We start from the raw sequence: 16655 nt of genomic DNA on the forward strand, positions 1-16655 counted from the left end.
GTAAAAGTCAGGCTTAGTAAGGGTGGGAGTGGCTACGGGGGCCATGGATAGAGTCAAACAGGTGTTTTCCAAGCAGTAAGATCCCAAAAATATGCACTCAACAAAACACAAGCAGAATTAGTGGAGACAAGGAAAGAAAGAAAGGATGCTAGAGTGTAAAGGCTCCTTAGAGAATGACAAAATACCTTCAGCGTGGGTTGTTGTGCCTCATGGACAAGACGACAGTGCTGTTCATAAAGTATTACATAACATGTAGGTGCTGTACACCTTACCTATACCCTATATCTTACTTTCACTAATTAACTTATATTTAGCTATATTTGGAGCTTGATTCCCCCCCTCCCCAATATGTACAAAAAGTAATTACTGTAGACTGTAAACTATTATTACTCAACAATCCACCAGTCATGACCACAGGTTGTGTGTGACAGCTGTGGGTATGCCTGTGGCCCTGTGAACTATCACAGAGGCACACGCAGTAAGGGGGGCTGTTGAAATGCCAAAGCTTTACATCTTCCAATGTGCACGCCACTGTATCCACTGTGGCCCATTTGAGAAATAACTCTCAGGCATGTATTAGCTGAAAGAGGAGTTGGACAAGCTTGATGATATAGCTCTACAGAGAGCAAAGCCTATCTGATTGCTGTTTCGGATGTTGAACTGATCCCTGGAAGACAAACAAGCCATATTGGCTAATATGGCACCCCACAGAGGGAACTTTCACAGGGGCTTATCCAATCAGATCTATTTGTTTTATATGAATAGCTCTAGTGCACGGGTGCTATTATAATTCATTCTGGTACCAATCTCTGTTGAAATTGGTTGAGTACATTATTCATTAAACAGTGTCTAAAATCCTTTATTTTGGCACAGACAGATGTAAAAAGTATAAAATAATTGCAAGACAATGGTAAAATAATTCCTAATTTGCCTTTTCTCAGAGTATTTTATGGGTTGTTTTCCTGATTGTTTCTCCCAAATAACTTCAGAGGAGCTGCTACTTCTTGGAGTCTTGACACTCTACTTCCTTCCTGTCATTTTTTGGGGGGGGGGGGGGGGGTGTTAGAAATATGAGTGGACTGAGAAGTCTTGGTGTGAATGGGGAGTGCCCTCCTGACGTCTACACACCATGTACAGTCATAGAAGTGGTCAAATGTCTTCGAAGAGCGAATCACTGAAGAGATCCAGAAAAAAAGACGGTCCCGCGTTGACAAACAGCTGCAGTTGTTCCAAAAAAAAGTATTAGGCATCCAGTAACTGCCTGGTCGAACTACATATTTGACTCACTACAACCCAGGCGAGCTCGCACTCCAGCTTGGCGGTCAGTGTGGTGCAGACGCTCCTTTCAGTTTGTTTTGTTTTTGGTTTGCGAGGACCCCCATCAATTAGCAGCCATGGATGCCATCAAGAAGAAGATGCAGATGCTCAAGCTCGACAAGGAGAATGCCATGGACAGAGCCGAGCAGGCCGAGTCAGACAAGAAAGCAGCTGAGGACAGGAGCAAACAGGTCGACATCCGTTGTAAAACTGGCTCTGGTGCTTTTACGCACCGGTGCCAATGGCACGGTGCGCCATGCGCTGCATTGTTCCTGCATGTCCAGTGTCCTGTGACTGAGAATAAATATTTGTGTCTCCATAGGATTACATACATTTTTAGAAATCACAATATCTTTGTTTGTTTTTCGTTACTTTACCTTAAATTTGGGCTGCATGAAGTTGGTAACAAAAGTGGAATCTTACAATTTTTTTACATTTACATTTACTATTGGTTTCTTATGATTATGTAATTCCATAATAGGCATGTTCCACCAGCCTAGAAAGATTGCATTTCTAAATAGTTGATATAGAGTTTATTATGTAGAGCAAAAACGATTTTTTCCACCTCTGCACCTTAGAGATTATTCACATACAGTATATGGTACAACACTAGGTGTGATTGAGTCTGAGAGTAATGCTGTCTCTTGTTTCTCTGTAATCAAGCTTGAGGATGACTTGGTAGCACTGCAGAAGAAGCTGAAATCAACTGAGGATGAGTTGGACAAGTACTCTGAAGCCCTGAAGGATGCCCAGGAGAAACTGGAGCTCGCTGAGAAGAAAGCCACAGATGTGAGTTTGGGCTGACAGTACCACTGACTGGTGGAGAAGCCCTAGTGGGTCACCTATTGTCTAATGGGTTGACCTTGAACCACCCCTTCGGTCCCCTCAGGAAACTAAGATTACCAGTCCCCATACAGATTTACTCTAATGCAATGCTTAATTATAAGAGGCCTATATGTTGTATAGGATGAAAATATGGATTGTTAAATTTAGCTTTTGTGCTGTATATGGTAAGGTCCCTGCTCATGGGCTTACCAATGCATTCCACAGCCATTTGTATTAATTTGAGGACCAGTGTAGGGTTTCAGGGGGCATTTTACACACATATTTTGGTGTGTAAAATCTTTGACAGATTTGTGCTTGTTCAGGTTTCAGTTGGCACTATGTTCAACCCTGATAAAATTACTTGTTTACTGACTGCGTTTAATGTAACACCAATAACGTCTAATTGATTACTTCACAATCTGCCACAATGTCAAAAAACAACAACAACAACAACAACAACATTATTAGGATAACATAAAACGGCATAAGATAATTGTTGTTGATTCCCAAGATGGTCTTTATTGAATGAGTGATTGATTGATTTATTGACAGGAACACTTAAAAAAGTACATAAACAGATGCATACCACAGATAAGAAAAGTAGCCTAAAAACAAGACCTATAGGGGAGAGTGGGGTAACATGAGCCAGTTTTTACTTATGTGGATCTCCAGGCAAGGGAAATTGAGACAGAAGTACAATGAAGACATCTACTGTTAATTTGGGATGTTGCCTATCAACTGAAAATATAAGAATGCACCTATGACAAAGAGCCTTGAAAATATGACCTCAGAAAAAAAAGTGTTCAAGTGACTCAACTTACCCCAGGCTAGGGGTGAGTTGATCCCAGTCAGTGGGTGAATTGACCATCCTATTTTTCATGTTTTAATGCAGGCATAATAAAAAAAAAAAAAAAACTTGCCTCTTAAAAAAAAAAAATTTAATAATACACTTAACTTTCCAAACAATATTCATTTTTTTTAAAGCTACCTCAAACAACACAAAACAAACCAATTCAAGTTTAATTTTCCCTTTAATCTTTTATTTTTTGTATTGGTGAACAATAGTTTTAAACATTTCTGTTAAGTGAAGGACTGCCAGCATAGTTTTCAGGAGCAAGAAATATGGTAATATGCTGTATTTCTTATGCTGTTAATCAAGTCACGTCCAATCACACACACACACACACACACACACACACACACACACACACACACACACACACACACACACACACACACACACACAAACGTGTTTGGCAGAAAGAACGTCCCTCCACTGTGTTCAGTTCTAATTTCCAATTTTGTTAAACAGTTTCACAGTTTTGAACTTGTGAGAAGAAAAGAACAGTTTGAACTTCCAGACCTCAGAACAATAAAAACGACTATTGGACTTCCATCCATCAAGGTTGCAGGGAAATATGAGTTGTTGCTCCCTCTTTGCAGTTCCTCCAACCTTTTGAGGTTTAGGAAGCTTCTTCAGCACATCATTCAGGGAATTTAAACCTATAAAACAAAGACAAGAACTATGATGAAAAAAATCAGAATCATTAAGCTTTTCAAGCAATGCTAAAATCATACTAAACAGCCCTGAATACATATCCCGGTAACTGTGGCTGATAAGTAAATGTACTTTAGTCTTGTATCTTGCTATAGTTGCCATTAAATTGTATTAATATTATGGAATATATTAATTCTGTCACCAGTCCATCACTTTTGGTCAGATTGTCAAAGAACCCCCCGACTGTAGTTTTGTTGAAGGCTGTAGCTCTGGTTCAATTTACCCCATAGTCACCATTTTGGTAAAAACGGCCTAGCTTAGCAATTGAGAGAAAAGAGATAGCCTACTCAATAGGTAATAAAACAAATAGTTAGTACAAGAGTGCTTTGTTGAATCACCTAAAATAAAATAAAATCAGGTCATAATTGAGGCAATAATAAATAGATAATCAAATACAACAAACACTGGAATGTTATAGGGTGGTGAGTAAAAAGTATTATTTCTGCACTGCAGACAGCAGTGTTAGCAGCATTAAATAAATGTATTGTATTTTTAGCAGGAAAACAAGTGTCTGGGGTCTATATTATTAATATGGTTTTTGTTGTGTTCATTATATAATACTATTAATTATGTGTACACAATTGTAACTTAGTTTATGACTGAATCAGTGTTTGTTAGGAGCTGGGATTTTGATTGGGTTAGCTCAATTTACCAGTAGGGGATGCACTCAGACGCCTCATAAATTAGATAGTTGTATCGCCTTACTGACCCAAACTAAAAACAATTGACATGAATTTAATTAGGAAATAAACACTGGAAATATTCACAATTAATATATTTTTTTAATTCATTTGATAAATTGTATTCCTTGCGTGTAAATCGGTTACTTCCGGGGTTGGTGGCACGTCCCAATCCTTATCAGCGGTTGATTAAAGGCGGTGGGGGTGGGGATCAAACGCACCGCATCTCCAAGTGTGTGTGTCTGAGTTGAGGCAGCCCGCACATAGCTGAGGGAAAACTAGCTTAGCTGGGACCAAAAGAGCAAAAATGGCCGGTGGGAGCTCTCTGGAAGCTGTGAAAAAGAAAATCAAGTCGTTGCAGGACCAGGCCGATGTGGCGGAGGACCGGGCAGCATTACTACAGCGAGAACTGAATCAGGAGAGGAGTGCGAGGGAATCAGTAAGCTGCTAATTATTTAAGACAATTAATCCCCTTGCTGTCGACGGCTTTAGGCGTAAATCTGGTCAAAAAGCGTGGCTTCTAGGCCCAGACAGCGACGGGTTATGCTCAAATGCAATCAGTTAGACATTCTTGAAATTAGCCTACTGTATGATGTCAGTGCACGATGGGTAGAAGAAAGGACACCACCCGGCACGTCCCGGATAAACAAACAGCCCTGTAACAAGTAGGCTAGTTGCACCAGCACCACAGGTCCTCTGAGATAAATCCTCCCTTGTAAAACTCCTGCAGGCTACTAGCTAGTTTGAATGCAGGCAGCTGATTCATCCCCTTCAAAATACTAAATTGTAGCCATGTTTTGGCGCTAATTTATTTATGCGACAAGATAACAAAATCAATGTGACAGTCTATTGCAGGCATGATTGTAAAGAGGGAAGGAACGGTGGATAACTTAGTCTGGAATTGTATTTTAAGGTACTACCAACAGTAGGTTTAAAAGTTATACTAAAAAAGGGAGATGCCATCCACCCCTCAGCCTGTGTATAAAATGTGCACGTTAGAGCCTGCACCCTCCCTTGGGCTTGTTCCTGACCCAGCCCAAGCTCTCCTTGGAGAGTATGGGATGGGCTGGATGCTGTAAGCCTGCAAAGCCAATTGAAACATAGTACATGATTTTAGGCTATACTAATAAACTTGATTTGACTCTATATGACTGTGGTGTTGTGCTGTCCTAGGCTGAGGGTGATGTAGCTTCCCTGAACAGACGTATCCAGCTGGTTGAGGAGGAGTTGGACCGTGCTCAGGAGCGTCTGTCCACAGCGCTGACCAAGTTGGAGGAGGCTGAGAAGGCTGCTGATGAGAGCGAGAGGTGGGTACCTTGCACCCAGAAAACATACCCTAGTTGGTCAACACAATCCATCATAAACTCCTTGGTGTTATACAGAAAATTCAGTTTGTATATACATACAAACTCATATTTTGTGATTTTCTTTTTTTTATTTACCCATCACCTCATATTTTTTGTTTCAGTGAAATATACTCTTTATGAAAACAAGTGATGTGGAAGGGTAAGGACAGGAAAACCCAGTCCTAAATCACTCCACTGTACTTAAGAATGAGGTCCCATGCTGTTCAAACATTTTGGAGCACAATGGTCATGCTGGTGCTGAATGCCTTTTTTAAGACAAATGGGGAAACAATTTAAAAAAAAAAATTTTTTTATTACTCTAGCATGGAAATGCTGGATTCTGCTAAACTACAGTGTACTAAAAATTGGACCGGTGACTATAAAAAGAAAAAAACGTTAGTACAATCAAACGTACAGCAAGCGATGGATATTTGCTTGAAAATTGTCTGAAAGGCAAAAACACGGCCGGTAGGTCAAGTGCAGTGACTCGGATTAGCTTTAGCTGTTGTGTCGGAGTTGTTATGAAGGGTAAACTTAGCTATAGAGACCAAAACCGGTTTTGGTACTAGGCTGTAAACTTGTTTAGGGCATTTTAACATGGGAGTCTGTGGAAATTGACTCACTTCTGGACCCAGCCTCAAGCGGCCACTCGATGAACTGTAGTTTTGGGCACTTCCGCACGTGTTTCGTTGCTCAGCACAGGAGTTTGCCCCTTGGATTGGACCTGATACATGCTATTTGTGTACCACACCTAACATTTCACAGTGCTGCCAACTGGTGGCTGGAAGTCATATTGCATTGATGTTCAGACATGAGGATAGAAAAGTAGTTTTCTTAGATGATGTTTTCAAATTGCATGTTTACACACTTCAAATGTCTTTATTATGAATGCATTATAACTTATGACCAATAGTGGAAACCTGTAACACCTGTAGCATTTTGACGGAAACGTCTTATTGCGACAAGTGCAGGCATTGACCGCATGAATAATACAGTCATACTCCTCACCATGAGTGTGTGTCATGCCGTACTTGGTGTTTACTCATACATAGTCTCGCATTGCCAGACCTAGCTTCACAGCGCTGTGTCCGTGCTGGAGTATGGTCTGGCTACACCGCTAATCTATTCTGGGATAGAGGAGAAAATGCTCTGGGTTGTTTGTATTTTTCAATTCAATTTCAATTCATTTTTCAACCAATCACAACCGTCCTGGGCGTGTGCCCTTGCAAAATAGATAACGGAAGGTGAGTGACATTGTGCCGGATGTCATGCTTTATCTGAGCAATGTACATCTGTTGAGCCAGACTAATGTTGACATGTTCTCTCACTCACAGTCATCATGTACACAGCAGGGTTTTTCCTGCATAGAGAAGGTTTTGGCGCCCCCCTCAAGAGGTTTAAGCCAGCGCCAAAGGAATTTCAGGAGTGCCAAAAAAGCGGCGGGCTGCACTGCAGTCTCAGTAGCCTATTAAATTGAGACAGTTTCATAACCTGTAACAACATCTCGTAGTAGCGTTAAAGTATAGTTTGATTTAACACCTGATGCGAGCTGTACTTTAGGACGCATGAAAACCACAGTTTCGAGTGCTTTAGCGGCATTGACCTGACTCCCTGACAATGGACACACGCCATAAGCTGCAGAGACGTCGTCTCGCTCCGCCTCTCTGCTTTGTGCCTGAAAATGTATTAGAATGCAGGAAATTAAGTCTCAAAATTTCCCTATAATATGACAGATCAGTGTGTCTTTAAAGTATCCAGACATTGTCTCCAGATAGTGAGCCAATGTATGTGAAGTCTATGTGGTCGGACATCAGAAGGAACCATGTGTTTTGTGGTAAACTGTATTTTAAGCCACATAACAATGGATTTCCCATGGGGCAACTTCTAGCTCACCCAGTAGAGTAAATCCTTGACAGTGGCCCGGGTTTGAGTCCGACCCGCGACCCTTTGCGGCATTTATATATATATATATATATATATATATATACAGTGGTGTGAAAAAGTGTTTGCCCCCTTCCTCATTTCCTGTTCCTTTGCATGTTTGTCACACTTAAGTGTTTCGAACATCAAACCAATTTAAACAAAAGTCAAGGACAACACAAGTAAACACAAAATGCAATTTGTAAATGAAGGTGTTTATTATTAAAGGAGAAAAAAAAATCCAAACCATCATGGCCCTGTGTGAAAAAAGTGATTGCCCCCCTTGTTAAAAACATACTATAACTGTGGTTGTCCACACCTGAGTTCAATTTCTCTAGCCACACCCAGGCCTGATTATTGCCACACCTGTTCACAATCAAGGCATCACTTAAATAGGAGCTGCTTGACACAGTAAGGTCCACCAGAAGATCCTTAAAAGCTACACATCATGCCGAGACCCAAAGAAATTCAGGAACAATTGAGAAAGAAAGTAATTGAGATCTATCAGTCTGGAAAGGGTTATAAAGCCATTTCCAAAGCTTTGGGAATCCAGCGAACCACAGTGAGAGCCATTATCCACAAATGGCGAAGACATGGAACAGTGGTGAACCTTCCCAGGAGTGGCCGGCCGCCCCAAAATTACCCCCAAGAGCGCAGCGACGACTCATCCAAGAGGTCACAAAAGACCCCACAACAACGTCCAAAGAACTGCAGGCCTCACTTGCCTCAGTTAAGGTCAGCGCTCATGCCTCCACCATCAGGAAAAGACTGGGCAAAAATGGCCTGCATGGCAGAGTTCCAAGGAGAAAACCACTGCTGAGCAAAAAGAACATCAAAGCTTGTCTCAATTTCTCCAGAACACATCTTGATGATCCCCAAGACTTTTGGGACAACATTCTGTGGACCGATGAGACAAAAGTGGAACTCTTTGGAAGGTGTGTGTCCAAGTATATCTGGCGTAGAAGGAACACTGCATTTCATAAAAAAGAACATTATACCAACTGTAAAATATGGTGGTGGTAGTGTGATGGTCTGGGGCTGTTTTGCTGCTTCAGGACCTGGAAGACTTGCCGTGATAAAAGGAACTATGAATTCTGCTGTCTACCAAGAGATCCTGAAGGAGAATGTCCGACCATCTGTTCGTGTACTCAAGCTGAAACGAACTTGGGTTCTGCAGCAGGACAATGATCCTAAACACACCAGCAGGTCCACCACCGAATGGCTGAAGAAAAAACTAAATGAAGACTTTGGAGTGGCCTAGCCAAAGTCCTGACCTGAATCCTATTGAGATGTTGTGGTATGACCTTAAAAAGGCCGCTCATGCTCGAAAACCCTCTAATGTAACTGAATTAGGACAATTCTGCAAAGATGAGTGGGCCAAAATTCCTCCAGGACGCTGTAAAAGCCTCATTGCACGTTATCGCAAACGCTTGGTTGCAGTTGTTGCTGCTAAGGGTGGCCCAACCAGTTATTAGGTTTAGGGGGGCAATCACTTTTTTCACACAGGGCCATGATGGTTTGGATTTTTTTTTCACCTTTAATAATTAACACCTTCATTTACAAATTGCATTTTGTGTTTACTTGTGTTGTCCCTTGACTATTGTTTAAATTGGTTTGATGTTCCGAAACACTTAAGTGTGACAAACATGCAAAGGAACAGGAAATGAGGAAGGGGGCAAACACTTTTTCACACCACTGTATACATATACACACAGCATTCTAGCTATCCTATCAATTAAAGGCCATCAAAGCCCAAAAAGTAATCTTCAAAAACAACCAAAAAAAAAAAATGGATTCCTTTTTATAAGACAAACCACTCATCTCTTTATCAGTACAAGATACAAGAGGGAACTATCAAAACGTGTTGGCCTGCTGTTGTTCCTATGGTACTCATGACTTGTCTGCCATACTACATTCTTTCCCTCCAGAGGCATGAAGGTTATTGAGAACAGGGCGATGAAGGACGAGGAGAAGATGGAGCTGCAGGAGATCCAGCTGAAGGAGGCCAAACACATTGCAGAGGAGGCTGACCGCAAATACGAAGAGGCATGTTTCTCAGCTGTTCACGGCACTCTGAACTTTGAGCTTAGCATTTTCTACATTCTTTTACCTTTTTATGTAACAGCTGAGGTCAATAAGCACTCTGTCAGATGCATATTATTGTCACAAAGTCATAAATAGTTGTCAGAGTTAGAGCAGTAGAATACATTTTAATTCCTTTTGACTGTCGATGTATCAAACCTACTGTGGGATTAAACTCTGTAGGTTGTGATTTCAGGTGGCCCGTAAGCTGGTGATCATTGAGAGTGACTTGGAGCGTACAGAGGAGCGTGCTGAGCTGTCTGAGAGGTTAACAACTTCCTTCCCTTTTCCGTTCATGTGCTCCTCCAAGTCACACAACTTTAAATTAATAATACTATTAAAAATTCTGTTTTATTTGTTTTGTTTGTCTGTGGCATCCTACTGCTTGTTTAACCAAACCATAAATCAACAGCAAGTGCTCTGAGCTTGAGGAAGAGCTGAAAACCGTGCAGAACAACCTGAAGTCTCTGGAGGCCCAGGCAGAGAAGGTACGGTGGCTGACCAAGATGACACATTGCAAATAATCCACAGTATAAACGTGTTTAAAACTAGTCTGGTATAGTTTCCTAACTCTGGCCTTTGTATGCAACCACAGTACTCGCAGAAGGAGGACAAGTACGAGGAGGAGATCAAGGTTCTTACAGACAAGTTGAAGGAGGTGAGTTAAATTAAGTTAGAATCAAAGTTTATCAGACCGGAGTTTCTTTTCTTTTTTACATAGGCAGTTTGTAGAGCTTCTTTGTAACTGAATGTTGACTCGTTAGTTACTTGAATTAGGTATGCTGACTATATACGATTTCTATTTAAAGTGATATATTCTGATTTCTTTAACAGCACCTATGTGCTTTAAATGCTTGTAGGGCTGTGGCTAGTAATGTAAACCTTTTAATGTGAATTGCTAATGTTTGACTGTATTCCTCCACTCAGGCTGAGACTCGTGCGGAGTTTGCTGAAAGATCAGTCGCCAAACTTGAGAAGACCATTGATGACCTAGAGGGTATGGATCTTTTCCACTTGATTTTTATGCATTTGAATGACAAACAAAATGTAGGGATGTGTTTGTTACAGTAAATTGCGATGTACCACTCAGTTACTACTCAACAAGCCAACACAAAAAAGTAACCTTGTTGGACATTATTCAGGTTTCCTCATAGTCCTTTTTTCTAATATTTTATATTTGTAAACATTGGTGCTAATGTGAGGTTATTTATCTGGACAGCAGGGTGTTAACTAGGACTCAGGACAAATATCTGCACTGTCAGTTGTCTGTCGTGGTGGGGTGGGCGCAAAGCAGGGATCTACAGAGGCCGGCATGACATTATTCATGCATTTCAACATTTCTCACCACGATGCTGTTTGGTATTCTGGTGTAGTGACTGTTCAAGGCCAGCTCTTCCCATGCAGTCCTCACAGGGTCACGGAACATGTGATGCGGTTTCTCCGTGACTCTTCAGGAATCTGACACGACATCAGCAGCTGTTCTATATGCACTTCCTATTTCTGTCCTGCCTTTTTTTTTTTTTTTTTCCTCCGGTTTCTCTATTTGCATTTTCCTTTCTGTTCTCTGACACAATTTTTTTTGTTTTGTTTTTTCTTCTGTTGTCTTATTCCGTTACACATCCTTCACTGCCACTTCAAAATAATTGCCACACAATAGATGAGCTGTATGCCCAGAAACTGAAGTACAAGGCCATCAGCGAGGAGCTGGACCACGCCCTCAACGACATGACTTCCATGTAATTCGCCACACGCTTGTTTCTGCTTTGTGCCTTAGATCTCAACAACCCTAACCACTTTTAACAACAAGATATAATAGCGCTCTTGTGTGTGTGTGTGTGTGTGTGTGTGTGTGTGTGTGTGTCCTCCCTCCCTGTTAACTTCTAACCATTTCGTATTAGTTTCTTTTATAGCTGCTCGCAAAAAGCCACATTACTTTATAAGCTTCAATTTCTTTAGCTTTTCTGGCTCAGTTCTGCATCCTCCCCCCCCTTTTTGTTTTGCATGTCATTTATCTTCCGTTCTTCCTCTTATATCTCCAACACTTGTTTTGTCCTTCTCCCTCTTTTCACAGCTAAATGTGTACACCCCTCATCCCAGAAGCTGGTTGACCATCATCATATCCTGTACAGCGCACCCCAACTTTCTGTCTCTGTATTTTCTTACTGTCCTGTCACTACTGCACATTGGGCTGTCGCTGCCGCCATCCATTTGTTGATCTCTCATACAGACCTTTGAGCCATATTGCTTTATGTAAAATAAACATTATTCCATCTATGCCAGCCCTTCCCCCTTTCACTTGCCATGTTTCTTCATTTAAATTTTCCCATCTTTTTGTCATCTTTGTTTTAATTTATGATGAGTAGCTTTTGAATAAACTCTGAAGCTCCTCTCCCATTCCCTGTTTCTTTTTCTGTTCGAGAGGACTGTTATTGAGTGTAATGGCAGTATTGGGGCATTAATTTTATTTACTCTTAACAAGCTAATATTCACATGAAATACAACGGTCCTCAGTTTCCATTTCAATTAAAAGAATACAGCAAAATAACCAGAAGTCATGACAGGTTACCTTCTTTGATAGACAGTTTATTTGGCCATTTGTGCGGCTGCTTTCTTTATCGTAATTGCAAGTTTTCAGAAGAAAGATATACTGTACAGTATTCCAAACCCTAATACAGTCAGGTCCATAAATATTGGGACATCGACACAATTTTAATCTTTTTGGCTCTATACACCACCACAATGGAGTTGAAATGAAAACGAACAAGATGTGCTTTAACTGCAGACTTTCAGCTTTAATTTGAGGGTATTTACATCCAAATCAGGTGAACGGTGTAGGAATTACAACAGTTTGTATATGTGCCTCCCACTTTTTAAGGGACCAAAAAGTAATGGGACAGATTAACAATCATAAATCAAACTTTCACTTTTTAATACTTGGTTGCAAATCCTTTGCATTCAATTACAGCCTGAAGTCTGAACGCATAGACATCACTCAGACGCTGGGTTTCATCTCTGGTGATGCTCTGCCAGGCCTCTACTGCAACTGTCTTCAGTTCCTGCTTGTTCTTGGGGCATTTTCCCTTCAGTTTTGTCTTCAGCAAGTGAAATGCATGCTCAATCGGATTCATGTCAGGTGATTGACTTGGCCATTGCATAACATTCCACTTCTTTCCCTTAAAAGACTCTTTGGTTGCTTTCGTAGTATGCTTCGGGTCATTGTCCATCTGCACTGTGAAACGCCGTCCAATGAGTTCTGAAGCATTTGGCTGAATATGAGCAGATAATATTGCCCGAAACACTTCAGAATTCATCCTGCTGCTTTTGTCAGCAGTCACATCATCAATAAATACAAGAGAACCAGTTCCATTGGCAGCCATACATGCTCACGCCATGACACTACCACCACCATACTTCACTGATGAGGTGGTATGCTTTGGATCATGAGCAGTTCCTTTCCTTCTCCATACTCTTCTCTTCCCATCACTCTGGTACAAGTTGATCTTTGTCTCCTCTGTCCATAGGATGTTGTTCCAGAAATGTGAAGGCTTTTTTAGATGTTGTTTGGCAAACTCTAATCTGGCCTTCCTGTTTTTTGAGGCTCACCAATGGTTTACATCTTGTAGTGAACCCTCTGTATTCACTCTGGTGAAGTCTTCTCTTGATTGTTGACTTTGACACACATACACCTACCTCCTGGAGAGTGTTCTTGATCTGGCCAACTGTTGTGAAGGGTGTTTTCTTCACAAGGGAAAGTATTCTTCGGTCATCCACCACAGTTGTTTTCCGTGGTCTTCCGGGTCTTTTGGTGTTGCTGAGCTCACCGGTGCGTTCTTTCTTTTTAAGAATGTTCCAAACAGTTGATTTGGCCACACCTAATGTTTTTTGCTATCTCTCTGATGGGTTTGTTTAAATTTTTCAGCCTAATGATGGCTTGCTTCACTGATAGTGACAGCTCTTTGGATCTCATATTGAGAGTTGACAGCAACAGATTCCAAATGTAAATAGCACACTTGAAATGAACTCTGGACCTTTTATCTGCTCCTTGTAAATGGAATAATGAGGGAATAACACACACCTGGCCATGGAACAGCTGAGCAGCCAGTTGTCCCATTACTTTTGGTCCCTTAAAAAAGTGGGAGGCACATATACAAACTGTTGTAATTCCTACACCGTTCACCTGATTTGGATGTAAATACCCTCAAATTAAAGCTGAAAGTCTGCAGTTAAAGCACATCTTGTTCGTTTCATTTCAACTCCATTGTGGTGGTGTATAGAGCCAAAAGATTAGAATTGTGTCGATGTCCCAATATTTATGGACCTGACTGTATCTTGTGCCCCCTTTGGTGGCCAAAAGAATCAACTGTGCATCACGAGGGATTTTCAATTTAAAGTACGTGAACATCTTAACAATGATCTTTAGTGTCTGCATCGTCCTTTTAAGGAAGGGAGATCTATCATGAGATTAGAAATTGAGTTTGGGGGGAAAAACTTCTCAATAAAATCTTCAGCAAGCACAAAAGGAATGAGTAGGTGATGTTGCCATTGGTAACCAGTACAGCAAGTTAATGACCGCTTGTTTTTGAATGTGAATGCCCAGAGTAAGTTATTGCTTTAGTTTGATGTTTATGAAGTCGGCAGTCCAGCTTTAGTACAACAGGATGGAACTTTGCTGGTATATGTTCATAAGGATTTGCAGTTCAACACACTTGTTTTGTGATTGGCGTCAAAGCACTAACTCTGTCTTCTGTACTAACCTGCCTTCTCTTCTGTCTCTTTCTCTTTCCTCTTACCTGCTTTCTGACTGTCAAGACCATCTATTCAAGCAGCTTGAGAAAAACCGCCTTCTGACCAATGAACTGAGAGTAGCCTTAAACGAGGCTTAGACTGGAATGGGCTCTTGTATGCTTTCATTCTTCTGAATCTCAAACGTCCAGGCATATTGTCTAATGCTGGGGTATAAAAAGGGTATAAACAACTGTGTCTATGACGCAAAGCTTAAACCAAGTACTGCTTTTAACAAATGAGAATACGATGTAACATTTTCACATTATGCATGCTCAAAACTGCAGTTTCAGATGGGAGGTGGGAAAACCTCCAGGTTATGAAAACTTTGCAGAATTATATATTTACTCAGTTATCGATGGGGCTGTAGCACTTCAGTCCAGCAGAAATCTGCGTGGTGCTGTTACTCATGGAGTGAAGGCCGGTGAGGATGCTAGTGGCTGACCTCCGAGGAAGTCTCATAAAATGCTGCAAGGGGTCCAGAATTCCTTGTACATCCCAGAATCCCCCCTCTCTTATAACGGCTAACCTGAAAGGAGGACACATTTTTCACAAAAAATATAAGAATTGAAAATTACAAGATAGTGTGTTCAGCTGTGCTGGGAACTAAACGACCCATTATTTTGATTTCAATGCAGCTTTTACTTGGTCTTTTGATTGCATTAACAATAAATTAAATTGACCCGCTGTCCCTGATCTCGCAGTTTTGGACAAGCAAACCTTTACTTGGTAGTAACACAGGGGGAGGTAGTATACTTTGGTGTGAAGCAGAAAGGATTCATGTTGAACATTGGTACATGTAGAGAGAGTGTGCACCATATCTGTTCATATGACTAGTTGTTAGAAATATGTTGTAGTCATATGACTATATGGAACATCCATTAAATGACAGATTTCTGAAATCGTTCACTTAGTGCGGTATTTGTCCAAGATGGTTTGGGAAGGTTATTTGTGGCATATAAAGGGGTAAGGTGTTCCATGGAGGTCTCTAATTTGGGGTTAAATCTGTGCTCACATTTGTTTTTGTTTTAATTGAACTGAAACTTGAGACTTGGACAGGAGGCTTGGACTTGATACTGTGTAGGTCATGACCATAATTTAAATGCATTGCCAAACCACAGACTTGGCAAAGCCAGTCTGTTGTCCTACACCTAGTTTATGCATCCTTGACTACAGCCATTGTCTATAGCTTAAGTATAATATCTATAGTGAGTTGGCCCACAGTGTCAGAGTTGGGGATATGTACTTAATGAATGCCACCTTCTGTTATTGAAAAAGATATACTAAGGGGTTATATTTCTCACACTCATAAGGTTTGTAACAACATCCAGCACATGTCTAACACTGTAATCCTGGACTAGAGATGTGTCTGTTTAGATTCTGTGCATCTTTGGGCTGGTTTTGTTTTTTTTTAACCAATGAAATGCTATATTAACAGATAAACTCTCACGTGCTAAAGAAGAGGGCCTGAGCGTAACGCAGATGCTGGATCAGACTCTAATGGAGATAGTTGACCTTTGACCCAGCTCTGATCCTCTCTTCCCCACATCTGCTCTGAATATGGCTGTCTCCCGTACATGATACAGCTGCTACTGATAACGTTGGACCTTGTGTTTACGTGTCCTCTGACCTTATCATCCTGAAGAAACAAGCTCTACACAAGGTAGCACATGGCTTTGGTGAGCTACTGTTAAACCACACTGTTTCTGTTACATACTGTAATTAAAGGTCAGTCAAAATTCACTGCATATCTTTAATAAGTTTACATGTATATGTTAGGTGAATTTGCACTTTTTTTGGGGGGGAAATGTACTGCACATAATCATTGTCAACAAAGCTATAAATTAAGCCAAGGTTATAAAGGGACTTTTATTATGTGTATTTTTGTAAAGTTGCTTGTGTGTCTTTGGTTCTTCTGTATTGTAAACATGTATTCATTGTCAGTGATGTTGTACACTTCCAGTTTTAGCAAGGAAGACATGCTTAGCCTAGATGCTTGAATGTACTATTGTGATCAGCTAAGTAAATGACATGTTTGCACACTACTCACTTTTCTGTTCATTTTGAGAAACTGATTTTTTGTTTGTTGTCTCATTTTATCATGAATAAAAGGTTGGATTAGGTATGATTTTAGTATTAAGTTTG

General features: G+C 40.8%; 1 protein-coding gene across 6 annotated transcripts; it reads left to right on the plus strand.

Annotated features, from left to right (window-relative positions):
* Window positions 1–1394: 1394 nt before the first annotated feature.
* On the plus strand, window positions 1395–16638 carry LOC144519060 (tropomyosin alpha-1 chain). Of its 6 annotated transcripts, XM_078251950.1 has the most exons (10): window positions 1395–1508; window positions 1981–2106; window positions 5554–5687; window positions 9575–9692; window positions 9925–9995; window positions 10141–10216; window positions 10324–10386; window positions 10656–10725; window positions 11386–11464; window positions 11800–11818. In XM_078251950.1, exons 1-10 carry the CDS (start codon window positions 1395–1397, stop codon window positions 11801–11803), a joined length of 855 nt encoding a protein of 284 aa, XP_078108076.1. In that variant the 3' UTR covers window positions 11804–11818. The 6 variants fall into 6 exon arrangements, with proteins under 6 accessions (XP_078108076.1, XP_078108069.1, XP_078108084.1 ...); XM_078251943.1 differs by lacking the exons at window positions 11386–11464; window positions 11800–11818 and adding an exon at window positions 15949–16638; XM_078251958.1 differs by lacking the exons at window positions 11386–11464; window positions 11800–11818 and adding an exon at window positions 14538–15927.
* The last annotated feature ends 17 nt before the right edge of the window (window positions 16639–16655 follow it).

Source organism: Sander vitreus, chromosome 1 (assembly GCF_031162955.1).
Source record: "Sander vitreus isolate 19-12246 chromosome 1, sanVit1, whole genome shotgun sequence".
Lineage (NCBI taxonomy): Eukaryota > Metazoa > Chordata > Actinopteri > Perciformes > Percidae > Sander > Sander vitreus.

Bases quoted from the DNA above. Each gene is read 5' to 3' on its own strand.
- LOC144519060 (XM_078251943.1), top strand. From the start codon at position 1,395: ATGGATGCCATCAAGAAGAAGATGCAGATGCTCAAGCTCGACAAGGAG. The intron at 1,509-1,980 runs GTCGACATCCGT...TCTGTAATCAAG, and splicing joins CTGAGGACAGGAGCAAACAG to CTTGAGGATGACTTGGTAGC. The intron at 5,688-9,574 runs GTGGGTACCTTG...CTTTCCCTCCAG, and splicing joins GCTGCTGATGAGAGCGAGAG to AGGCATGAAGGTTATTGAGA.